Genomic DNA, 27,698 nt, shown 5'->3' with positions numbered 1-27,698 from the left:
ACTTAAAAAAACTAACCCCTAACTACACATCTTTTAACATTGATAATAACATCATAAAGGTTATACAGGAGGTAAAACCCCTAGGATTTTACCTGGACTCCTCGCTCAACCTCAAAAAACAAGTTAACTTTCTCTCCTCCACCACCGCCTATACCTGTAAATTAATCCGAGCTGCCAGACCATTCTTGTCTAATGCTAGCTGCATTACCCTGGCCAATGCTCTCATCATGTCTAGATTAGACTACTGCAACGCCCTGTATTCAGGAGCCAACAAGTATGTTAAGGACAAACTTCAAAAGTTGCAAAACAACGCTCTAAGAGCAGCTCTGAACATCCCTCACAGAGAGCACATCTCTAAATTCAGGAAGGAAGCCCACTGGCTAAGAATAAAGGACAGAATCCTCCTTAAAACTATATCCCTCACTTCCAAATGTCTCAACAATCTAGCACCTCCCTACCTATTGGAAAAAAATCACTAAGAAACTCACCTCCCAACCCCTGAGATCTGCCAATACCTTCCTGCTTGTCATCCCTAGATTCACCACGGCTGGAGGATCAAGCTTCCTAGTTAAAGCTGCTCAAGCATGGAACACACTCCCTATTGACCTCAGACGCCCCTTACCGTACACTAGATTCAGAATCAATGCTCTGAAATGGCTCCGTTCAAACGATCCATAATCTCTTCACTCTTTAATAACTACTGTCCAAGATCCTGTGACTTACCCATCCTCCTATTCATTGTTGTAACCCTAACTGTACTGTATCCTGTATTGTAATGCACTTTTGTAATCACATGTAGGTACTATATTTTGACAGGCACTGTAACTAAGTTTCGAGAATTCTTGGATTGCTGCGCCCAGCTGCTCAAGGGCTTGGTGCGCATTATCAAATTAATAAACAAACAAACGTTATAAAAGAACCATCATTTATTTTATTTATTTGCAATTTTAAAGTGCTCACACAGCCCGGGGGCATCGAGGTGCTGTTACAGGAATAAATCTCTTATTTGCGTATTTATAATGCGCTAAATACCCAGAGGTTTCTAAGCGCGGACCCGGGGATAGAACCTTTGTTGCTTCGTGTCGTCTTGTTTCCAAGGCGAATACGTTGCCGCTGAGCTATCCTCCCAGGACATAATGACATAATGAACCCGGGGGGTCCGTAAATCAGTAACACGTCATGCATGGATGGGATGCAGAATAACTCTTACACTAAATAAGACAGACTCAAGAAGTTGGCAAAAAAGTCTCCGAATAACTCTCGAATGGTGCTCCCAATGTATAACAGATTGCAAACACATATCACCGGGTAGATCACATATTTGGATCTACAGTTTATTTGGAGGGAGAAATCAAACTACCATTGTAATTGCTATTAATTGTATAATGAATTTTCCAAAAATAAGTGTGAAATCGATGGCGTATGGGTGCCTTTCTCCAGGAACAGGAGGGAAAGACACACGACCCATATTATCGCCATCATTTGTAAAATTGAGTGTGAAATAAATAGCGCCAAGTTTGCTTTTCCCCAGTAATGGAAGGAGAAATACTGCATTAGTTTTAGAATACAGGGTGAAACGCATGTACTAAATTAAAATGCAGGCATAAAACCGTGAGAAATATAGTTAAGACAAAAGATGGAAAATGATGAGATAAATGGTTTTATTCTAGGTATCATCAGTATAAATGGAACATTTGGTTATTTCCGTTTAGAAGGGATCAAACGCTAGGACATCAGTTACTTAATTCGACTTTAAAAAAACTATTTCCCGGAAGGGGGACTCCAACCTTGATAAGCAAGGGTAAGAGACAAATTTTTGAATGTGTCTTTTTTTGGATAAATAACCTAATACGGGTCTAACCTACTTTCTCTGAGATGCAGATAAGTGTTTGACTTTTTCTTTTACTTCATAATTACACAAGGTATCATTTGTGTCTGTCACTTTTCAGGTGTCTATCATATTGAGGGATGTTTTTATAAGGTTCACAATAACAACTAGGTTCACTGTCTTATGTGCACAACGTGTAATCAAAAAAAAAAAAAGCAATCATGTCACATGCTACTCAAAATGGTATTTTATTTCGATCTTTGTGTTTATGTTTTTATATGAAAACAGCCCGGATTTGAAAAAGGCGCTAGATAAACGCCGAAACACGTGTCATCCATAAAGGGCAGAAACCATACCAAATAAACCAAGGAATATTCATACACAGAAATTCGACTTTTGTGAGTTTAATTTACTATGCAAGGAACTTGGCGCAATTAGGTGTGGGCACAAACAAACTTTTTCTCATATTTTCCATACGGAGTTGAGGAACTCTATGTCTCCGTGTTGACCCACACCCCTGCGACAACAGAAAACTTAAGGAAATATAACCAAGATAAATACCACATAAGAAAGATACCAACAGCTACAGCAGCATCCATTTACAGGTCGCGAGAGTACACTGTAAGATATCTCCTCATTAAAAAGGTCCTCTTCACCCACTTCAACAGTTATTAGATACACTGTATATTATTGGCCCTCAAACTATAAGGCCCTTCGTTACATGGCCCTCTACAATTGGTTGGCACGCCTGTGCCCTTCTGGAACATTCGGCTCACTAGCAGCACATAAGCTGGTATGCCAGTGTCAGTGGGTGGACTTGACCATGTCTCCCCAATCAATTAGACCAACATCTCTCATCGCTCATACCTTCTGCCATTCAGATTGTCTTTGAACTCAGCCTTGCGAAGTATCCTTGCTCCTGGGAATATAAGGGAGTATAGGCACACTCTTATCACAGTTCTGATTTGCACGCCCAACTCCTAATTCCATCCCTGGGTCACGTGACTAGAGACCGTATTTCGGCCTGTTTTGCAGCATTTAATTGTCTTAAATTAATAAACTTGGCACTCATGGTGTTCCTTCTTTGCACCTTGGCACGAAACGATTCAGCGTCTCACGCGTCCTGTTCTTTTCAGATAGATAACCAGTTCTTAGCTACTTCATCCTTTGACACCAGGCCAGACAGCTCTTCCAGGCCTTTCCATGCTCTTAGCTTCATGTTGCTGAGACGCAGCTGTCTGATTCTCCCTTCTCCGTGGGTCTGAGCTTACTAGAAATGTGACACCAATGTCCAGAATTCTATATAATGGCGGCACTGCCTGCAGTCTGCTCACTACGTATAGCTAGCCTTTAAGATCACTTAGTCTACTTGCGTTGCTGCATCTGAACAGTTATAAAACAGCTTGCATTTTCTGCAGTGCTCTTCACACGTGCAATCTTCATTCTGCATATGAAAGTTCACTCAGTCCTTTATTTCGTCCTCAGATTCCATAAAGTCTATACATCTCTTCTTCAGCCATTCTTCTCAGTGCATTACGCGCGCTTCTTGTGACGTCACCACTTCCCTTTCTCTCATCTTCATATTCCTTCATGAGTCTCCTCCAAGAGATTGTCATCCCTACAGGGATACATCATATAGGGTTTTCTCAATGGATACCTTTTCTTGAAGGCTCTCAGTGGAATAGGCATCATCACTGGTGTCGTGCATGTCGCAATCTCTGGCTTCCAGCATATAGGAAGGATGGGGGCAGGACTTCCTGTAGAGGCATTCAGCTGCTCCTCTGCATTTCCCCCTCTGGTTGATTCATCGACCACTCCATCAATCGCAATGCCTTCTTTCTCATCTTCCATCTGATTGTGCAGTTTCGTCAACAACGTTATGGCCTCTGTCAAGGTCCCAATCTCGTCATCGTGAGAAGGTATGAATGTGCAAAATGATGGCCCAATTTTGGCGCAAACTCCTCCATCCGTTGCTGTGATCATATCAAGGACATATCTGTTCTGTAGGGTCATCAGTCTTATGGCCCTCAACTCCTCCTGGATAGCATTGAATCCCTTTATGGTAGTGTTGATTGTCTGCAGGAGCTCCCAGCGAGTGATTTTCAACCACTTCGCATTGGTCATCATATGGATCCCAGGTATAAAGATAGTCATGAAGATTGAAGCAGTCTTGCTGAATAGTCTGTGCTCGTGTGGAATTGCATCAACGGCTTCTATTGATTTAGCTGAGAAATAGTTCTCCATCTTTGTTCAATTGAGGAATTAATATGATTTTCTCCTCCTCAAATGGGCATCTGCTTTTGGAAATTCACCAATGTTCAGGTCACTCTGAGGAATCATTGACACCGGAACAAGAATAAGCACTATGGAGCACATTCCTCCCCAATCTTTGGGCAGCTTCATGTAGGCCCTGGACTCACAAGCCCAATAATGATCCATCAGGACGACTGTCCCTTTCTTCATGCCTGGTACATCAAAAATTCAGCCACACTGGTGATTTTCTCCAACCTTCCTTGTACCATTACTTCTGAAACACAAGGATGCACTCTTTAAGGGTAGTATCTGTAATGGTCCTCCTTTGTTGTCGACCCATGTCAATGATTTCTTAATCTTCGACCAGTGATCCTTGCATTCTTTTTCTGCAGTGTCTATAACTGGCTCGAAATATCCAGTTAATGCTGCTGCTTTACACACAATCAGGCCATCAGCCCATGCTTCTGGAGTTAGCACTGTTCCTTTAATTTGCAATTGACCTCTTTCCCAGCATCTCTGTATTTCCTCTTTATTCTTGCCTTGACAATTTGGCATCTTGTTTTCTTCCATCCTGATTCCTGCTCCATTTGTTCCTGACTGTTCGTACCTGATTATCCAATGCCTTGTTTCTGGCTTCTCTCTTTTCTTTAGGTCTTGCACATAGTTATCTTCTCTTTTAAATGTCTCTTTAGTTATCCATACCAGGGATGCTGTTCTGCCTTGGAACTGTCCTATTGTCTGGCAGGGTGTGAGATGTGTCAGGCAATAAGCTCTTTGCACTGGTGCCTCCGTAGCTATGAACATCTTGGAAGTTGCCATAGCATATGGTATCAGGGAACACACATAGCAGCTCTCCTTAGATGTTCTCTCTCCTACCCTTCTCATGTGCTGATAACCACATGTTATTACCCACGTTTACTGAATTGTCTAGATATGTGTTGATCCCATCGTGGTCTTCTTTTGCACTTCTCCTGTATCTCACGCTCAAAATGTTAGCAGCCCATGGAAACAATTCTAAAGCAGCCTTATGATGAAAAGACAAAACAAGGGACCTCGGCTCATCTGTAATGTGCAAATCTACAAGAGTTCCTGGAGTGGGGAGGATCAAAGGGGCTTCTGCCTTATTTGGATCAAAAGAATAAAAAAGGTGAATCATGAGAAACAAAAAGACACAAAGCATAACTGTGCATATCTATATCGCGAACCAACATATTAATCCCCACCACTTGTGCCATTCTGGAATCTCTTCAGCTGCTTGCTCATTCTCTGAAATCATACCAGCTTCACCATTCCTAATTTTTACTACAATTTAATGAAGAAAAAAAAACTTTACTCTGGCAACTGTAATGAATTTGGTAGCTGCAGTAATTCCTCTACTATTCCTACAAGCAGTCTTCTGATTACAGGGTCATTCTTAGGGTCTTGTAAAAAAAAGTGTGGATGCCCACATCTCATCTGACAAGAGCAGGATAAGCTCGAAAGATAAACACAAAAACAGCAAGTACGAGTCTGTGAGCATCCCCTTCTGACAAGACAATTGAGCTAGCCAAATAAATATTCAGTAAGAAACTAATCGGGGTACTGCTCACGTTTCCAATTCTTAACCAAGTGTTGTCGTTTAGGCATAACCGTGATACATCAGCATTTCTCTAAAGTTCATTTTCAAAGATTCCTGTGGCTTAAGTAAAAGAGATGCACGCCCGCTATGATATCTATAAGGAGTGTCCAGGGGGAGCCATAGTCCAAATGCAAATCTGCATTTATTAATCAGCAACTTTATCGTCCTTCTTCTTTGTCATCGATCGAGTCTGATTGAGTCTGCACATGCTGAAGTTCTTCTTCTTGTCTTGCTTCTGAATCAATGGTTGGGGGTGCTGCGGTCTCGCCAGTGTATAGCTTAACATCGTTCAGGTGTATCCACGCTCCTCTGCCTTGGACTTTTACTGCTGAGGGAGTAACATTTTCAACAAGGAAAGGTCAGTCAAATCTTGGCTCGTGCCACTTCCTAGTGAAATTTTTAATTGGCACAGTGTTCACTTGATCCGGTTGCTGAATGGTTTTCATCTGTGTTCTGAGACCGACCTCACTGGGACTTGAGTTGGTCTGAAATGAAAGAGATACTAGCGGTCATACATGTCAGATAATCACGTAACTCATTTCCTAACATTTTCGCTGTACTCTGGCCATCATTTCTACTCCTGGATGGAGGAGTTAAAGGTGTTCTCATTCGCCATCCTGGCACTAGTTCGTGGGGTGTGAGGTGGTGGTCCGAACCAGGCTCATTCCTTAGGGCATATAAAGCTAAGGGCAGGCAATATAGCCATCCCTTTTTCAATGTAAGCTTAAGCTTGGCAATCCTTTCTTTAAGGAGGCCATTGAGTCTCTCACATATCCCATTGGCTTGCAGGTGATAAGCAGAAAATACCTTGTGCTTAATACTCAACGTTAGTCCTATCTGTTCAAACACTTCATTGGCAAAATGTGGCCCATTATCAATCTCAGCACTTCACACACTCCCCATCTTGGAAAGACTTCACGTACTAAAAACTTCACTGTGCAAGTGGAGTCAGGTTGTGTACATGGACCTGCTTCGATCCACCTGGAGAAGGGACATACCACCACTATCAAATACTTGTAGCCACTACATACTTGCAGCATATCAACATAGTAATATGTAAATGCTAACAAGGACCATTCGGTCAAGGAATTACTCATCTAATCATTCTCAGTGTATGACCAGCCGTAAATATTTGACATACAATGCAGTTTACTATATAAAATGCAATGTGTTCTAACAAATGTGCAGTAAACCAGTCTTCCACAATCGTTGCAGCTAGACTTTCCCTAGTTAAATGGGCGTGGTAGTGCAGGTGTTCAAGCGCTACCTTTAACAATGCTACGGTCATCACCGGCTTTCCAGTGCTATCCTGTCGCCATAATGCTTCAGTGGGGGATAAAAAAACATCCCCTTTGCTTCCATAATTCCTACTCTTCCTGTGGTGCACTTCCTTGAATCTCCATTAATTGGCTTCTTGGCAAATGATTAAATTCTTCTTTCACTACCATAATCGTGACTACCTTTCTTCCTAACATCTGGAGTATCAAAACTTGAAATATCTGGTGAAAATGCAACCCTTTTTGCTTCTGTGTCTGCAGCTTAATTCCTGCAAGAAATAAAGTCTGTACGCTTAGTATGAGCGGGACATTTAACAACTGATATGGCTACTGGGAGCTCTAGAGCCTTAATAGGCCTGTCCAAAAATGATGCGTGCTGCACTGGAGCGCTATCTGCTCGGAGGTAGACCCTCCTTTTCCAACGTGCTAGCCCTGCAAGTACACTTGATGTCACATAGGCGGAGTCACTGTACACCGTCACTTCCTGCACTTCATGATTTTCGAGCGCAACAATAAGCACTACCAATCCTGCCGCTTGTGCCAAAAAGTGAGATGGTAGTCTTGCACTTGCTACAACCTCAAACTTGCCATTTGCTCTATGACATCGGGTGCGGGAAAATGCCAGAATGCCTTTCTCCACTTATTTGATACATTTTTGAAGAACCATCAATAAAGAGGATTTCCCCTCCTGACAACGCGCTTTCTTTTACGTGCGGTATATCCAGCGCTCCAGAAAAGATTTTGAGGTGGGAGTATTTTACTCTCTATTTTTAAACTTTGAGAGTAAATGTGACTTTAAGAGAGTAAAAATGACTTTTCTCCTTCGCAAGAGAGTAAAATGTATGCAACATCCAATCGACGTGTGAAAAAACTGTATGGAAATCATTACTATGCGGCAGCTTTCTGCATTGTGACAGAATACAACTGTCATTATTTCTGGCCATTTGATCTCTCCTGTATATATTTAAATGTTGAAATCACAAAAACCTAGCCAATTATATAGTAAAGCATACATGAATTTGTATTGTGTGTTTTGAGATTCGAAAGCAGAATTTTGTCTTTTGATGTTTAATGAAAGTCCTAATTTCCTGGAGCTATTACTACCTAATGGTATGCCAATGTTATGATACAACAGTGCAGAGAGGTAAGGAATCCATGCTATATTCAATATCTAATCTAGTGGTCAAATGGTTATTTATATAGCTCTTTTGGCAAAGCGCTGTACACAGAACATATTTATCACAATTACCAAACCAAAGTCGGTATTCCTTTATCGAACTTGAAAGGATGAAAGGCTGAGTTGGACTTGCCGGGATTCAAACCCGCAACCCACAGATCACGCAGAGATTGCAGCAACTAATGCTCAACCGGTTGAGATATCTTATTGGCTAACATCCTTCAGAGGTTGGTTAACTGAGTATCGACTGAGGTATAATGATCACAGTACCTAGATGTATGACAAACCATTTATGAAGCGCTAAATAAAGTTAAATACCTATCTGGATTATCACAGGGACAGGTTTTGTTGAGTTTCTATTTCAATTACTAATGTAACTTTCATTTGTTTGTTTTTTAACAGCGCTTACACTTTCTTGTGAGTCAGGTTTTGGATGTTTTATTTGAAGTCTTGAAGATTTGAGAGGCTAGAACACCTGTGATCAGTGTAATGACAAATACTCACCCTTGAGCAAAGACTCTGCTGCCACTGACAATTTATAGTAATGTACCCCATTGACTGCAAGTTTGAATGGATGTAAACTAGACTGTGCTTAGTCATCATTTTACACACTGTTTTTATAATTAGACTGTAAATTAAATTAAAAGTGTAAAAATGATCTGCCTCTGCATGATTATGCACACAGCACCGGAACTCTGAAAAATACAATTGTGCAATACTGGTTTGCTTTCACTGGATAAAAAGCATAACTTGTTAAAAAGAATAATTCTCAACTGCAACTTAGTTTTCCATCTTATTAATTATACAATCCTGACATTCTAGGAAAACATGCACATTTCTTCTGAAGCTGAATGGAAATAAACCATTCCTTTTATCAGTGTGCAGTCTACTATTTTTTTTGAAAGGCTTCAGAGAGATACATTCTGTTTCAGAGGTGGCTTGCAATTACATCCATGTACATAAAAATCACAAGAAGCCTTCTGGTTTCTGTCAAGTAACCTGACCTTTGCACTGCCCTCTGTTTTAAACCTGTGTGTAAATGTACCCAGGAAAATAATAAAGCTGGCATATTTACAAGATTTGCATGCATAAAAAGGCCTGGTACTTCCCTTATCTGGAGCCCTGCGTATATCATCATAGAAATCTACATAATTTGCACAGTCATGCACATGCTCGCACCTCTGCCACTGGCTCAGCTACAAATGTGGCAGGGTTCACTATTTTACACCTGACAATTTTAATCGGTGGGTTTGAAATAATCACTTCATAAGCAGAACCTCTCTGGGATGTCAATGTGACCTTGGGTTTCTCTAAAATGACACACAAAGAATACTCCACAAAAAGAGTGACAGAACAACCCATTACAATGCTTGTAGACTTCTCAATTGCGAACGCGGTGGCTGTCAGTGACTGTTCACAAGGAACGTGTCCCTTCATAACTGGGTCTAGAATCCCACTGCAATACGCTAGAAGTTTGTACCCAAATGTAGTCCTCTGTGTAAGCACTGCTGTCATGACTGTCCCATTTGCGTGCAAAAATAAAAAAAACTCCTCAGCATAATTGGGAATTCCCAAAACAGGAGCTGTACAAATTGCCTTCTTCAACTCTTCAAACCCTTCCTCAATTTCCTCAGTACATTATATTGTGACTTTGTCTACCTGTGCTTTCTTCAATGCCTGCAAAAGGGGTCTTGTGTATGAACTGTAATCAAACACCCAGGCTGTAACGTAATTACATAATCCCAGAAACTGTTGCATCTACTTTACCGTGTGCGGATTTGCATTTTTCATAATCAGCTCTGCTCTTTTAGGTGTCACCTTCTTTCCTTCATGTGAGATCAACTGTCCTATGTACAACACTTCTTCTTGACACTACTGCAATTTTTCCTTGTCCACCTTGTATCCCTTGTCTGCTAGGATAGTCATCAACTGAATCAAGTCCTGCCTGCACTCATCTTCTGTGGCACTACAAATTAAAATGTCATCCACGTACTGTATCACAATGCTCTTCACATCAATACTGCCTAAGTCCATCTGTAGGACTCTATTAAAGATCGATGAAGACTCACAGTACCCTTGGGGCAAACAAGTGTGTTTTAAATGAGCCTGGCGAAATGTAAATGATGTCAGGTCTTGTGAGTACTTGTGCAACGAGATTGAGAAAAACGCATTTTTCAAATCAATCACTGTGAAATATCATGCTTCTATTGGGATACTACATAGTATAGTCGCCGGGTTAGGAACTAAAGGAAACTGCATCTACAATCTGGTTAATTAGTCTCATGTCCTGTATGAATCTCCACGACCCTCCCTTTGATTTTTTCACAGGATACACTGTAGTGTTGCAGGAGGATTCTGACGGTACCAGAATACCTTGTTCCATCAGTACTGAAATAGTCTTAAAATACCCTTTTCAGCCATCGAGACATGCGGTACTGACTTGCTTGAAGTAGAATTGACACTGGCTTCAGCTTTATCTTGACTTCTCCTATCCCCTCTAAGAGTCCTACGTCATAATGGCGTGTAGTCCATAAGACGCTTGGCACCTTCTCCAAGTCTTCATCAGAAAATGCTGGACACTGCCGCGCTATCACCATTCGCGGTGGTATTTCCATTTTCTCTGTTCTTACTCAATATGTAATGCTCATAAAGAACACTACTTCATCGCCTGCCAGGTCACCTCTAAACATGTTATTGTCAGAAATGCCAGTCAGTCTGTACCCTTCCCCAATCACCATCATCATCTGTTCCTTCAAGCATCGCCATTTCCCTTCGTACAATGGCTGCTTCTAATCCTATAGGGATGGTCTGTCCCCCCTATTCGTCCATAGGTATCCGTGGTCTACACAAAAATTCATCAGGTATTCTCATTGTCCTTCCCACTAAGCCAGGTAGCCATGTCAATAGAATGCTCACCCCATAAAGGAAAACCTCTGGTTCCAATGGAACACCTCGCAAAGCCACTTGCCCTGTGAATTCCAGTATAAATTCACCCACATTCATGTAATGTATTCCAGGAGTGGAACACACTATCCATTTGTCAGTAAAAGAAATCGTCATGTTAAGTTTTGTCATCAAATCTCTTCCCAAAATGTTAACCGGTGTCTGTCGAGAATACAACAATGGAACTGACATATCACACTCTCCTATAGAGACTGGTAATTCATCAGTAAAAGGAACTCGACTCGTAGCCTTCCCTGGCTTGTGGCTATATGCTGGAGTATAAGCTGTCCCCCATCTTGAGAATTGGCCATTCTGTACATTCCCTTTGTTCCCACATACGTGCGCGATGTGCCCTGTCATCCCACAAGTTCAACATACAAGAGGAGCCCTTTTAATTAGTCCCCCTTGGTTAAATCCTCCTTGCACATTCCGATTCTCATTCTGTGTGTTCTGAAACCCACCTTGATTTGGAATCCACCCCTTGCTCTATATCCCATGCCCCTACCTCGTGGCACAAACCCATTCCCCTCCTTGGTCTATCGAAAGCTGATTATTTGCCTGCGATGTACCCGCTGCTTGCTCTACTCCCAGCTCTTCTCTGCTTGTCAATACCACCCCTTCTATGGCATATTTTGACAATTTTTTCTGAACTAATTTAGCTTCCTCAAGTTTCCCAGCCTCATCTCTCTTCTTATTTTCCTCCTGCAACAGGCGACAGTGATGCACTATTGTCAACTGTATTTCAGCCCATAGCTTTGCTTCCATTCCCACTTGTATTTTCATTTGCCTCTGTACTTGCTCGGGCAATCCCTGACATACAATGTGGTAGAATAATGCCATAGTTTTTCTCACAGTTCCCTCGTTTCAAGAGTCCAACGCTCTTGAATATCATGAATGTAAGCAAGAGGGTCTTCATCTTTCATCTTACGTGTCATGATTGCACCCATGTCTGACGTATCGGGATACTGTACCGAGTGCCCTCCAAACATTTGCTCTGCAATTATTGAACGGCGCTCCATCGTGCACTGTGTTCTGTGCTGTCACACTTGCATAGCCTGCTCTCTTCCATATGTCATCAGCTCTTTCCCCATGAATGGCTGCTAGGAGACCCCCTATGGCTAATGTATTTCCTCCTGTCATTTTTTCCAATTCATAAATCCATTTTCCCGCACCCGATGTCAAACTCGGGAGTTTGTATCCTAAATTATCTTCATCCATCTGCGGCCATGGAATGTACTGTGATCTTGCTCCCTCTTTTTCCAATAAGGGAAACTGCGTATACCCAAACCCGCAATCGCCTCCCATCTTCTGCCTATCCATGGTGGGGACAATGGTTCCTGAGCGCCTCCTTCCGGGCAACGATCTTAGCCTATTCACATATGGCGGTAATTCTCCCTTCTCACTATACAATCGTCCTCTGGGACGCTGTGGGTATGCTATGGGATCTGGCAACCTATCCTTAGGTTGCTCTAGATAAGACCATCTTCCGTGTCTGTCCGCAGGCATCCTTCGGGGGCACATGCACCTCCTCCCTCTTCCCCACGGAAGCATTCTTCCTCTTCGTCTGACATGTCTAATCCCCAACAAGTGTGACTCTCGCCCCCTTCAACCTTATCTAAAGTCACCCTGCTTAAGGATAAGGCTCCATGCTCAAGACTAAATGGGTGTTCCTCTTCGCTTCATGGTTGGAAGACTAGGGTTTGATCTCCTTTCCCTCGGCTTCCTGGTTTGCTACCTTCCCTAACTCTTAATAGGCCTTATTGATTCTGTCTACGATCCTTCCCACATCAAAGTTCTCTTCTAAGGCCACTCTAGATGGCCCTGGTGTTGCTCCGTTTACTGGGAGGAACTCTTCGATACTGCCCCATTGTATTGCTGGACTTGGCTCCATTATCTCCTTTTGAATGCAGTTAATATAAAGCTCCCGTTGTCTTCTCTTTCGTTCTAATTCTTCATCCAATTCTCTTTGCTTCCCATCTAACTCTCTCCTCTTTCTGTCTTATCTCCTCTCTCCTTATCCCTGCTGACCTTTCTTCTTTCTTTTGTTGCTCCTCCTGATACATCTGTTCTTGCCTCTTTCTACTTTCTTTTATGCTCATCTGCCTTCAATCTCTTTTCTCGTTCCGTCTTTCCTATCCTGTTCACCCTGATCTTCTCTTTGCCTTACTTCCTCGACACTTTTTCCATCTAGCGTAATATCTGTCCTGCCATCCATTCGTTCTGTACGAGCGTTACCTCGTCAGCTTTCTCCTTTTCTCCTTTCCATCTCTTAACTTCTCGTTCCATCTATATTCGATCACTCACTTCTCTCTTGTCCTGCAAGATCTTAAAGCTCTCTTTTCTCTTACTCTCTTCTGGACTGTCGTCACTGCTATAAGCAGGCTGTTCGTATATCAGATTACTATCCCCGTGGCCGCTTTTTTGTTTCTTTAAATGATACAATCCTATGTCTTCTGCACTCTCGTCTTTTACTTCCGGCGAGGTAAGGGGAGCTGAGGGCTCAACACCTTCCTCCTTACCCTGGTTAAGCATCCACTTTTCGGGTTGGTGGATCTTCCCTCTCTTCCTGGTACATCTACCAGAGCTCTAAAACAGCTACCCTTTTCTCTAACTTCTTTCCCATGTATGCAGCATGCAAGTATGTGGTCATGTGTTGAAATCCCGATTTTGTCAATGATCCCACTCGTGGCCATGGAATGAACATCTTATATGACGTGCCTTTCACCCATTTTGCACTATACTGTTTGAGCTTGATATGATATGGCATTTATATCGCGCTTATACACAAGTGTTTCAAGACGCGAAACACTTGGACGTGTGTTTTGGCAATGTTTACATAAATGCATAAAAGGGTTGATATCACCCATTGTGACGAGTCTCAATTGACTGTCAATACTTACCAGAGTTTATACATTTTCGATTCTTAAAAACAATAAAGATGAGCGTGCTCCAACCATCACCGCTCAAAGCCTCCATTTCTCCAATTTTCTCTGTCTACCTCTGGATTGGTACTAACCACTTCCCTAGATAGATAGTATAACTTAACTTTTTATCAATTCTCACGCAACTGTTCGTGGCGCTCCTCGACACCTTTATTCAACACAAATACATAAACAGACAGACTAGTCGACTCTTTATGTAAAAACTTTGGTGATGACTCTCATCCTCTTGCCCCTACTTAATACCCTGATCACAGAGTTTAGATTGTCACCTTATGCGGACCTGTCCTGCATATAGCCTAGTTCACTTCGACTGCAGTGTGAGACAACCTCTTCTAAAACCCTCTTGGGTTAGGCCTCTTTGGGCATTATATTTCTCGCTCTTTACACAATATTTCCTGTTACTCCTGTTACTTTCGTCACTTTTTTTAATTATCACAAACACGTCCCCTTAATTTGCCATTCCCCTCAGACTACTCACCATTCGCTTGTCTGGCTCGAGGCCTTCTGTATCGTCTCCTCCTCCAATCAACCACTTTTGCCTTCTGTACGCAAAGCGCCTGTGGAAACCAGGTAGGGATTTTGTCAAAGAGGGACCCTGCCCACTGTCTCGATTTTCTTGCAATCATTTTTTTGACACCAGGCCAGACAGCTCTTCCAGGCCTCTACATGCTCTTAGCTTCATGTTGCTGCAACACAGCTTTCTGGTTCTTCCTTCTCCGGGGGTCTGAGCTTACTAAATATGTGACACTGATGTCCAGAATTCTATATAATGGCAGAACCGCCTGCAGTCTATTTACTACGTATAGCTAGCCTTTAAGACACTTAGTCTACTTGCGTTGCTGCATCTGTACAGTTTTAAAATGGCTTGCATTTTCTGCAGCGTTCTTCACACGTGCAATCTACATTCCGCATATGAATGTTTGCTGGATCCTTTATTTCGTCATCAGATTCCATAAAGTCTATACATCCTCTTCTTCAGCCACTCTTCTCAGTGCGTCACGCTCGCTTCTTGTGACGTCACCACTTCTCTTTCTCTCATCTTCATATTCCTTCGGGGATCTCCTCCAAGAGATTGTCATCTCTACAGGGATACATCATATAGGATTTTCTCAATGGATACCTTTTTTCAAAGGATCTCCGTGGAATAGGCACCATCACTGGTGTCGTGCATGTCGCAATCTCTGGCTTCCAGCATATGGGAAGGATGGGGGCGGGACTTCCTGTGAGGCAGTCAGCTGCTCCTACAATAATAAGTAATACATCTAAAAAAGGCACGTGTGATGATGTTTGATGGCATGAGGATTAATTAAAAAAATAGACACTGTATTACTGGAGGGAGCTGACGATTAGGTCTACTTGGGCAGTGTAATCTAGCACAAACATACTGAACTAACTTGTATGACAGCTATTGAGTTAAAGGTCCACAGGAAACTTGCGGCAATAATGCACTTTTTAAAGTCTAGCAATGGCTTCAGCATGGCCAGAATGTTATCATTGTATAAACAAAATGTAGTACCGCTGATCTTATATGGGCTGGAGGCGTAAAATGGCCTGAATAAAAGGTGGCTTGCTAGATTGGAGGGTTCTATACTCAGACACGTCATAGGAGTAGCCAATGATGTTCCCCTGAGTTTGATTAGACTCAAACTGGTTCTTACTTGATATCATATGTCATTTATAACACGCTTGTACACAAGTGTTTCTAGGAGCGACAAGGCAAGGAAGGGAAGACAGAGGGAGTTCAAGACAAACAATCGTATCAATCAGATCGTGCAAGTTTGAGGGAGGTGAAAAGGGAAAGTGCCATGGGGGCAGGGGGATGGGGAAGTGCAATCAGGGCAGCGTAGCTCTGAGTAAGTGAAGCCAGGGCAGCGCGCCTCTGGTAAGTGCAAGAAGGCATGGGACTGTAGAGGATACAGTTACAGCCCCTATGTGTGCGGCAGGCCCGGAGGCAATGCAGGGGAGACTGATCGTGGAGGAGCCTGGCACCCAGTGAGACTCAGAGGGTAGCCAGGCAACCAGTCGGTGCCACAAACAGATAGGTGATCAGGGGAGGGGGAGAGAGAAAGCAGAGGAGAAAAGAAAGGTCCTGAGCTGCTTCGGAACTTCAGGTGGCCCTGCTCACGTTTGAGAGGGGAAGGGAGGCCATTCCAGAGTGAGGTACCTGCCGAGGAGAGAGATCAACCCCCACTCTCTGCCTGGAGAAGCGTCTGACCCTGAGAGAATTGGAGGTAGCTGAGCAAGGGCTCGAGAAAGAAGGTATTTGGAAGAGAGAGTTGGATGTAGTTAGGGCCCTGACCACAGAAAGCCTTGTGGACGATGCACAGGGACTTGAACTTGATCCTTGCTGCCACCAGGAGCCAGTGGTTATCGCTCTACTTAAAGAAGGACTTAGTGACAGAAAGAAAGGTCTAATTGTATCACCTTTTTCGACAGAATGGACTGGGATCTAGACATACAGGAAAGTAGTTGTATACTGATATCCAAATTTAGGAAGAAAGCAAAGGATTGACACCACTGTAATACCTTGGGAAGCATAAACAACAATACCGCATTGCCTATGGTGCAACATATGTTTACATAGGGGAAACCACAAGGATACCTACTGAAAAATCCATATCCTCAGGTTAAAAGATTTTAATGCAGCTTAGGCTTAATCAACGTCCTTGTTATGATGTTGTGGGAGCTCGACAATGCATTCCAGAAAATGAGAGATTTGCCAGGATGGCTTAGATAAATATGCAATTGAGACTCCCAGCCATGTTTTGACCATCTGCCCTAATGTACCAAACACATGTGTCTATGATAGTGATAGTTTATGTTATTGGTTATTCTGGAGAAGATGCATACTGTAATGCTGCGCCCTTGGAAAATATGGCAGAGATGGAAGTACTCATAACATGGTGTCTGGTTCCTCTTTTGACGGTCTAGTGTTTTTTCCAACATGACCGCCGCCACTATTTCCCTGGGTGGAGCCTCCTCCTCAGTGCGTTGTATCCGTTTCCTTGTAGACGTTCCGAGACTCTGTCCTGAGCAGTTTAGTTTTCTCATTCGCTTACTCTCTTCCCTTCTGGTCGGTTTCTACTGGTTCCTCGCTTTGTTTACCTTTCCTTCGTTCTTGTATCCCTTTTAGGTATCCTTTGTTTCGCTGTTTTTCTTTTCCTCCGGTGTCGGCTGTTTTATGCACTAGTATTTTCTTTCATTATTCACTCATAGTTTGGTTTCGGTGGCTTGCTTTAATTCCTGTATTTTCATTTCACTTTTCTATTTGCTCTGCCTTATTTCTCCTTGTGCACCTTTCCGTCACGACTACCGCCGTGTATCTTGCGGTACCGCTGCCTTCTATCTCTTAGTATTTTACTTTCCGTATTCCTTCAGTGTTTACATTCTCTCACTTCCCCGTCTTCCTTCTATTGCCGTACTGTTGGCTCTTACCTGTTTAACTGTCTACCGTCCTCTACGGTCCCATTCGACGGTTCTTTTCCTTTCTTCGATCTACCCTCGCGGTTCCTTCCGCTTCTTCCGCTCTGCTCTGACTGCTTGCCGGTGGTTCTAGCTCTTCTGTCTTTGCTCAGTCAGGACTTTCTTTTTCCTTTCCGCCAAGCCAATCTTCACTGCAGTTGTCCAGATCCTCCATACTTCCTTCCATCATAGTGAACTTCAAGGACTTTCTGTTGTATCAAGGCTATTCCCTGTTGTGGAATATTGAAGCAGATTTAAGATCTTGTCAAGGCACTACAAAGAGAAAAGAAGAGTCTGGCTTAAACAACTTCAGGGTTTTTTACGCCAAGGAGGCTTTTTCCCTGACTTTTTGGGGGGCTTGCTCCTCGGGGTTCCCCTAGTCCTGGGTCACGTCTCAGGCCAAGGTGGCCTCTGAGGGAGCTCACCCTTACCTTCATCAAAAGAAGGAATGGAAGCCCAAAGAAGTACGGAAGTCTCGTCGAAAGAAGGAATCAGAGACCCACGACAGCACTTTTGAAGACACAGGTGAGGAGGAGGATCGGGAGGGTTTCCCGGGTTTTAACACATACTTGGGAGACACCCCTGCACTAACCATAGCAATTTATAACTTATGGAAGACTTTTTTAATGGTATTGGTTTGAAATTAAAGTATAGATGGATATATAGATTGTGTGTAGGTTTATAGGTTTCGTTATTTTTATGCCCATTTCGAACAACATTTAATATAATGTGTAATATTGTATAGTGAAATTATTATTCTGTGTATTTTAAATGATATTATTGGCATGAATTGATGTACAATGTGGACATGCCAATAAAAAATAAAAACAATAACGACTATATATATTTATGCTTGTTATAGAAAGGGAAAAAGGGAATATAAAGGGGAGTAGGAGCAAAAGGGGTGGAACGTGTGTGTGTATGTGTGTTTTGGGGGAGCGCACCCACCTTTCTCTCTTATTTGGCACATGCTACCTTTGTAGTGCGGTTGTGCTGGGTTACATTTTTGTTTGTCTGAAATGCCACGCTATGCCACATTTTTGCAATGTTGCTGGCATCTTCCCTATGCTCTGTTGTACTTTGACAACACTATGCTTTCATATATTTGGTATGCTAAAATGTTGGTAAGGCAACATTTCCGTTTTGGAACTCTGTATGTCCTTTTTAGAGACCCGTTGCTTTTTCACTCATTTTGGATTGATGACCTATTTTTGTGGTCATGTGGCATTATACTGAAGTCGGCCTGTCACAACAACCCTTTTTTGACTGTCTTTAGAGGTTTTCATTGATACTCATACGGCTCTAGGGACAGGGTACTCTCAAAGTCCCCCATTTTGGCCTTCGGGTGACGCATTGGTTTTGGTTTTAGGGAGCAAGTTGGTGGCAACAAAAATGTTGTTTTGACTTCACCAGGGGTGAAAGCCAATTTACTGCATTGGTAGCCCGATGTACCTTTCTGGTAGGCTGACCTCAATCCCGGATCTCTAAATCTGGCAGTATCTGTAAAAACATGCCGGATTTACAAAACTACCAATTTTGATTGCCTGCCATATTCTTTGGCAGTGTTCCTAGAAATGCTGCATGCAATAAATACCAGCTCATTATGAGGTTAAACAACTCATAATATATGTGCACAGTTATCTCCACCCAAAGCAGCGTTAGGATTAAAAAAAAGTCCTGTGAAATGTTCACCCTGCAGTTAAGGAAAGAACAAAAGCATTCCTTCATTGTGGGGGGGGGTCAGAGGGGGCTCTACATGTGAACACCCACCCCGTAAAATACTCCCTCTTTTTTAAAGTTGGGAGTAAAAATGTAAGTCCCATTCCCCATGTGAGTGTTTAAAAAGCGAGTTGACATATGTTTTTTCTGTAAAACTGAAATGTTTCTTAATATTTCTCTGCATAATTTATTCATGCACATTAAGAAAATGCATATTTATACCTCTTCAGATCAGGCCATAGTAACCGCAGAATGTTTTCCTGTGGCAATACATGTACTACTGATCCAAACGTATCCATGGAGCTGTGTGCATGAAAGCAGGGGGACAGGAGTCCAATGTCTTCTTTGCTATTTTTGTTCAGTGTATTTTTACTCCCTAGTTTTATTTTTTGGGAGTATTTGCTGATATTTATGGCACAAAAGTGGGCGATGCACCCCTTATCTAGGGGGCCGTCCAAAGCAGTATGATCACCATTTCTAAAATATGGCAGGCTGCATTTCTGTAAATCCACATCCGTTTCCACCAACCCGGCGGATTTCTTGTAAGTGAGAGGTGGCCAATACAACACGCAATAACCTAATGTGGTAGTCTTGGTAAAAAGCTGCCAAAATCAAAAAGAGGTACAAATATGCAGTGATAAGGGTTCAAAACCCTGAACACTCTGCAAGATTGAGGTTGCCGATATGAAGCACAACAAAATATTTAATCATTATAATGAGGCCACGCCTCCTTTCGGCAGCAGCCATAACAGTTTTGCATGCACTTTGGTCGCCCCCCCACTATCTTTTCTATTGTGCTTAAAACAAAGTATTAAACTTTTGTCCTGAACTATGCAGCCCTCGTTCTACAGAGAGAAGTCAGGTGACTCCCTCTTTGGGTCTCCAAATCCTAGGAGAACCTCATTCACCGCTAGTGTGACAAGATGACTTGTCTAGGCAGCTCCTTCCCATTCATCAGCTTCCCTGGCACAAGTTGTTGATATCGGAAGGGGTGGGCGAAACAACTGAAATTCAATCAGAAGAAAAACTGTCTACTTCCAGGCAAAATTCACCTGATTTAATTACCCATTCAGACTTTTTCGAGCCACAAATTTTATTTTGTCCTGAAATTTAGTTTTTTAGGTGAAACAAACGCTTTAGGGACAAAAATGCAATGTTTCTTGTTTTAGGGGCTGTAAAACTTCTGGTGCAAAAAAAAATAACATTTCACAGAAAACATGACATTTCCAGAAAAAAATGAAATTCATCTAAAAAGTGTGGTAAAACAGGTACAAATCTGCCCGCCTGTGAAACGGAATTGGAGGCGAATTTCACAAATTTAGTTTTCCCAGCGTTAATTTCACCCAACCTTAGCTATCAGGTGCTTAGATCTCATTTGTTCAAGTAAAGTGCATACTGCAGCTCCCGAAACGCTATTTTTTCATGAAATCCCGGGCTGGAAAAATTGCGTCCATGTGACAATCATGTCCATCAGGGGTGTCGAGTACAGGGGTGCTCCGGGGCTCACCACCCCCAGGAAAGGTACATTGCGTGGAATTCCCTATACGTTATTGGGACTTTTTTTATCGCCGTCCCCTGCCCCCTTTGCTGGGGAAAGCAGTGGCCTCAGCCTCCTCCTCTCTCTCTACCACCCGCTGGGTCCATAATGGGCCTCATTAGGAGGGTATCAGGTAATACTATCCCCATATATATGGTCGCCATAAATAATATCGCCGGGAAAATGTAGTGTCAATATTATTTGGGTGACCATATATATGGGGAGAGGGGCAAAAAAAAGAAAAAAGAAAAGAAAAAGAAAAAATTAAAAGTTTGGGGTTTGCGGGGTGTCCCCCGCATGTTCCATGCAATAATGTTGCCACAAAAAAACGGCCATTTTTTGGCGATATTTTTGCATGGCGAGATTTTTGTGGCAACATTATTACATGGAACCATTAGGAGTGTGCCGGTCGCTGTAACAATGGTGCCGGTAAGCTACCAGCACCGTTGTTACCTGACCGGCACACTCTGAGTTCTGCGTCTGGGTCCCTTTCCGCCCGCCACATGTGACCTGGCCAGCGCAAAGGCACCCGCTCGCAGACTTTGACGGATGCAACGGCACTGTTTCACACAGTGCCGGTGCATCCATCTTCCCATTCCAATTGAGTCCTATGGGACAAGAATGGGAATGGGGAGTCCCTTTTTCCGACACCTGGCTTCAGGGACCGCCGGGGCTATAACGCCCCGGTGATTCCCCATTTCCAGGTGCTGGAAAAAAACAACCCTGGCGGCAGCCGTGCCATTTTTACGGGCACGGCTACCGCCAGGGTCATAATGGGACACAATGCCTCCTTCAGGGCCACCCTGCAGAACAAAAGGAGAGACGCACATGCAGCTACAGAGCTGCCAACATAGCAGGTGCGGGCCACTGTTTAACTATGTGGGCTTCACCTGTTACCAGGGCCGGCCTTTGGGGTCACAGCGCCCTCGGCGAATTGGCACCCCCTTCCCCGTGTGCCCCTGGTCAAAAGGAGGCGGGGCCAGGAAGTGGCACTTTTTTTTTTAAACCTCCTCGCTCCGGCGAGGAGGTAATTATTTGAATAGGCGCATCAGCACCCTGTTGTTATTAGATGAGCTCTGCCGCCGCAGGCTCATTTAATAATAATGAGGCGCCTGACACGCCTTCTGACACTATGCCAGCTCGGGGGAGCCCTTGAAGGACTGCCCTGAGCTGGCATGGTGAGGGGTTATGGCACATTTTGTTGTTGAAGGTGCCGCGGCGGAGGGGCGCATTTGGTGACAATCGGCACCCGATTGTCATTAAATACGCCCGCCTGCCGTGCCTTCTCCCTCTACGCCAGCTCGGGGGAGCCCTTGAGAGACTTCCCCGAGCTGGCGTGGCAGGGGCAAAAGGCGCCCTGGGGGGGCGTGGCCCGGCTCGCCCCCCCCCTAAGGCCATGGGTGTCCCAGGGATTGATTTGGAAAGCCGGAGTAATTGCTCTTTTGAGATGTTTCTTTGTTATTTGCAGTGCCTATTCTAATATGTAAATGTTTACATGATTGAAGTTGTGATTGGAATGTTTTCTACTGAAAACTCACACACAGCTCGTTACCTAACGATTTTCTTATCAGGTAAAGCGAGCACAAATAAAACTCCCTTCTAAAGCTTAGTTTACAGCTATGATATCTGCTAGTTTGATTTGCAAAAAATAAAGTTTGATTTTATATGAACACTATGCATAACAACAAACCGCAAGTTTGTGTGAAAATGATCCAAGATACACAGCTTTACCAAAGTGTGTGATCCTTGGCACATCATTTAATTGCCTGCAAACAAAAGTGTGTGCCCAAAGGGGTGCTGTGCCCAAGGTGCCGCACCGACATTGCATGCAACGAAAGCGGCAGAATGTCCGGCTTCGTAGCTTGGCGAGTACCTGCACTTCTTTTTTTCCCCATTTAAACCACTGGTTATGGTAGTGCAGTTCTGTTTTTTTCTCCAAATTCTGGCAGCTGCATTGCTCCCATTATAAATCCAGAACCACAAGTCTCAGAAAAGGAAAGGGGGAAAAATAGCAAAGAAAGTAAGTACTGTCTCCATCACCTCCTGAATGGAATAGGTAGTGCTAGCACATTGGAATCATGTCACCCTACTTCACCAGTGCTAATCCTGTTCGACTGTACTATCCACCCATCACAAATGTCTCTACTCCTTCCCAGTCCAGAACGTAGACACAGGATACGTTACCTCCCCCTCCCTTCCTTTGTAAACAATAACCGAGAAGACCCTACCTGATCAAGTACTCAAGTTGAGGCGAATGGGCACCCGGCGCGCGAGAGATCCGGTAACCCTCGGTCTGCTCACTCTGCTGTGCCACGAGAATACAACGTCGAGGAGGAGGCGGTGGGCGTGTCTGGACCTGGAATTTGACGGACCAGTCTGGCCATTGAGAGCCGTGGGCACGCCCCTAGTGTACGACTCGTTAGACATGAACAACCTGTTTGTATTGGAAAGCACAGACCTCCTGGGTTGCGTCGGTTATTAACCCCCTATGGGCTCACGAAGCCCAGGAAACGAAACTAGCCGTGTGCCACTGAAGCGCGCGAGGGCCGAAAAGGCGGAGGAGTGCCGCTCCTTCCCTCGATGCGCATTACCGTTGGCTGCTTGAAAACTGGGTGCCGCGTATTCTCTTTGCTCCCAATTATCTAGTTCGCCTGGACGCCCCCGTGACGGAGTTATACGCAGTTTAAATCTCGCTCCCATGCCCTCCGTCCACGTCTCCTACATTGTAAGTCTTCCAAGATTTGTAGATGCCTTCCCGGGACTCGGGGTTATGCGCGGTGGTAACTAGTGACAAAATAATATTTGTGAAAAACCCCGCCCCTATCATCCATGAACCTGTAGGATACGTGTGGCATTGAGTTTTCGAACATGGTTAACAGGGAGCAACATCGATGTTAAAAATATAAAGTATGAATGTTAATTGTGTGTTAAGGTTCCCGGATTTTTGGTATTTGCTTTTGCACCATTTCCGTCGGTATTTATTTTTCGGTCATTTTTTTCTGTATCCATATTTTTTTGTTGCTGTGTAAAAAAGTAACTAGTATTTTTTCACATTTATTTACATGAACACAACTACCTATGCACGTGGTTGCCTGTAATGGAAAGCTCCTAGAGCTGTGTTGTTGCACAAGTCCATTAAAAATGAGATTCCTTTTTCAACCTTCCTGTTATTTTGCTTTGCACATCCATTGACCCGACATGCAACCAAGAGATAGGTATTTTGGTTTTTATTCATTTTTTGCAAATGTATACCAAAAGTGAAAAGATTGATTCCGTCTGTATTTTTTTGCAAATATATACCAAAAGTGAAAAGATTGATTCCGTCTGTATTTATAACAATCAGTAAAAAAAGAAAACCTGGAGCCTTCAATATAATGACTCCTACTCAAAAGCACATTAAAAATATACACATAAAGAAACAAAAAAGTTAACAGTTCTTTGGCGACTTCAATATAATAATCTGTTGCAAAAAAGAAACCATGCATCCTCTGCATTCTTTTCCCCCTTTAGAGTATTTCAAATTCCTAGTTTATGAAACTGATGTAATTCTAAACATGGAGATAGAGAAATGTACTGGGTAAGAGCAGTATTGTCGCTCTTTCACTGACTTTTAGGGCAAGGAGAGATCTGGCCTGCGAGCACTTGAAGTAGTAGCCCAGCTCAATAGACAGTTTACGATCCTGCTGGGGCAGACCCCTGCAAGCCAAAGTCCATTTAAAGTCCTAGCCCCATTCCATTCAGTCGTTGCTCATCCAGTCCACCATGTTCTTGGACTTCTTGCATTTGTAGTCCTGGATTTCACATTATCATTTTAGGACCGCATGCCCAAGAATGCAAAGGAAAACAATACTGAAGAAGCACTTCCTGAATGCAATTGGGCATTTTTGCATTGATGACATAAGTGAACTTGCTACATCCAATGTAGTTGGCAGAACATCAGGTGGCTGACACAATTCTCCAGATGTGGGCTAAAGAGATGGACAGAACACTGAAGGTTTAGCTTTCAGACCTACACACAATACCTGAGATATTGCATATAGAACTGGAAGCAGTACTCCAAATGTAACTACCAAAAATGGAAGCAATGCTGCAAATGTGGTATGTAGGGATGAACTCAGTTCTCAAATGGGGACTCCAATGGCTGTAGGACTATGGATCTATCTTTCAGTCAAACCATTTTTTCTGAAATGTTATTCCTCACCTTGTTTTATAGAAAGCAGCGAGGATACCCTCTGCATGCCCCTAATTACCCCCAGCCTGCTCCAATAGTGCCTAACCCCCATCCCACCATCTACATTTTCTGGGAGAAATTTGAGCAGGAAAAATCATTAAATAATGATCTGACCAAAAACAAAACGATCAATAGACCTATGTCCCCTCCAAGCCTATCACAATGCTTCAGTACTAGCCTCAAGCAATGGACGCAATACTCAAGATATCACTTCCAAATTCTGAAGGTGTGTCCCCAAAACTGGAATTGGCGCTCCAGCTGGAGCACCCATAATAGACAGAATCCTCCTGGTGTGGCTTTCCACGCGGAGTAAACTTAAATGTTATGATCTCTAGACCTGACGCAATGCACTACACAAGTGCTCTTTGTGATAATGAATTCACTTCTCACAGGACAAAAACAGTCAGAGGATAAGGGAGGCAGATGAGGGGAACACTGTTTTTTAGTCCTGCTGTGACAGACCTGAATGCGAAAGGTACCAGCTGAGTAGAGTAAAGGGGAGGGAGGGAAACAAATTGGCTGAGCGATGTGCAAAGGCCTTTGAGGGATCAAAAAGAGCTGCAGGGTGGCCACTATGCCTGTGAATACTAGTCTCAGGTGCTGCAGGTAGAACGCAAAGAGATGTTGGCGAGGACTATTCATGATATTATCAATGCCTCATTAGAAGAGGGAAACGTCCCGTTGTGCCTTGCATCCTTGCAGCCAGGATAACTCGTTTATTAAAAAAGACAAAGCTTTGGGCCAAGAGGACCCCCTCAATAGACCGTTCACAGAGAACATGTTCATCCCCAGAATCCTGAACACAGTGGTATGCTTCGTACTTAAAAATCACCTGGATACCAACAATATCTTCTAACTCCCCCCGCTGTGATTCTCCACTAAAACACGGCACGCGGGCCAACTTGGGCAAGCCGTTCAGTGGCATCCCTGAAAGAGTGCACAGAGGCTAGGAAGCATTTGTACTTATTGACCGTTCTGATACATGGGGGACCACCATCCTTTCCCATCCCACCCATCATCTGTGGGATGGATAGGGGGTATGCATTGAAATGGTTCAAAGTCTTTCTGACTAATCGGGGACAATACGTCGGTACATGAGATTGTCATTCAGTAACTTTGATCTTAGGGTGTTCGATTTGCAAAGCAGCAGCATCCCCCACTTTTACTTTTGAATGAATACATGATCACTCGGATCCTCATGATAACGAGGCATTGGGTCAATCTCCCGTCCTGTGTCAATGACAACCAAATGCATCCACAAGCCATAGAGATGGAGGGGACATTTTAATACTATACAACTTGCCTATGCCTCAGCCAACTTTGGATGATAAATAAAGGGGAAAAATAGAAGCAACAATGTTTATTCCACCACAGGAGAACAAAATATTGAGATGATTCTGAGGATATCCCTCCTATTTTTAGAGAATTAATTATACCACAAGATAAGTTTAGACATATTGGCATCCTATTGGATGTGACATGCACACTCCTGAACTGATGGCCATGGTCCTGCCAAATTCCAATTTTAACCTAACAAACCTAATTACCTCATTGCGAGATGCTGCCAAAGTATCAGCCTCTATTGCTTGTCTGAAAACTCTTGACATCATTCATAGTCATTAACACCTGGCTGAGGCCTGGAAACCATTTTGCACTTGAGTTATCCATTTTGAAATATATTTTTGTCTGACACTCTATTTATTATCAGGGAGCTATTATTTATTTAATTAAACACCTCTCACTTTGTAGCCTTTATTCATAATATATCTTTATACACTTCTGGTGTGTGTGTGATATTTAAAGATTTAAAGCACCCTTGATGTCCTGGGTCATCCTAACCCAAAATATGCACAGTGCCATGTGCACCTTTTACCTTAAATAAAAGCACTCTAATCCTTATTTCTGCAATAATAGATGGGAAAGTGAACTTATTTGATCTGCCTACCATGTTATTTATATTAAGTTAAGGGTGGAGCTGTTGAGACCCCCCCTATACACTCCCGTTATTCAGGTGGTGAGGAAAGGTTTCATTACCTTCTAGACACTAAGAAGGATTCCAAACTTTATTCCTCAGGATAACAGTGCAACTGTGAAGTGGCAATAATTAACGCCTGTGTGGATTGTTGAAAATCTCTGTATAGACTACTTAAAAAAAATAATAGCTGTAAGTAACAAAACGTACATAACACTACAGTACACCTATGTGCGGTGCTTAAGGCAGTATAAGCACACTACTCCAGCCAGGCAAATCCTGCCCGGTTTACTGGTTAAGGATACAATCATTTTAAGCACCCAAATACCTTCTACAAGTGACTGGTACCAGTCATAGGTTGTACATGCTGTTGAATGGTATGTTTCGCCAGGCCCTGTCCCTTCTTTATTTCTTAAAGGCCTAAGGGGGATATCTGTTCCAGCAATTTTAATAATAGAGAAATAAGCGTCAATTGTGAGACTAACAGGAAGTTTCAAGTGGCAAAATGTGTTTAGATCAGACCCTAGAGGCAGTTCACATTGCAGAGGTGGTATGCAAATGTCCTCCCTCACTGACTCACCCAATTAATCACCCTTCTGTGTGAGGGAGAAGGGCAGTAGGGTGTCTGTACTACTCCCTTGGTGGTAGAGAGTTTGATGACTTCTACTGGCATCTCTCCAGCAGTAGGCTTTCCCATAAATCTTAAATGAGTGGGGGAGGTGATTTCATTGCTCTTTAA

General features: G+C 43.2%; 1 protein-coding gene across 8 annotated transcripts in view; it reads right to left on the bottom strand.

The window, feature by feature from the left end:
• LOC138453236 (circularly permutated Ras protein 1-like) overlaps nt 1-23,121 on the bottom strand; it is a 332,082-nt gene extending 308,961 nt beyond the window's left edge. For 2 of the 8 annotated variants that reach the window (XM_069605933.1, XM_069605940.1), the window contains exon 1: nt 22,985-23,121. Coding sequence is in view for 5 of the 8 variants with exons in the window: in XM_069605900.1 (XP_069462001.1) it covers nt 14,517-14,664 (148 nt within the window). In the remaining 3 variants the exon portion in view is untranslated. Of the gene's footprint in view, nt 1-14,516; nt 14,805-22,984 lie in introns of those variants that run through there. The other 6 variants (XM_069605910.1, XM_069605949.1, XM_069605959.1 and 3 more) reach the window with 5 other exon arrangements.
• Nucleotides 23,122-27,698: the final 4,577 nt, after the last annotated feature.

Source organism: Ambystoma mexicanum, chromosome 1p (genome assembly GCF_040938575.1).
Source record: "Ambystoma mexicanum isolate Mex_15411 chromosome 1p, UKY_AmexF1_1, whole genome shotgun sequence".
NCBI lineage: Eukaryota > Metazoa > Chordata > Amphibia > Caudata > Ambystomatidae > Ambystoma > Ambystoma mexicanum.
This window is presented reverse-complemented; position numbering and strand designations above follow the sequence as displayed.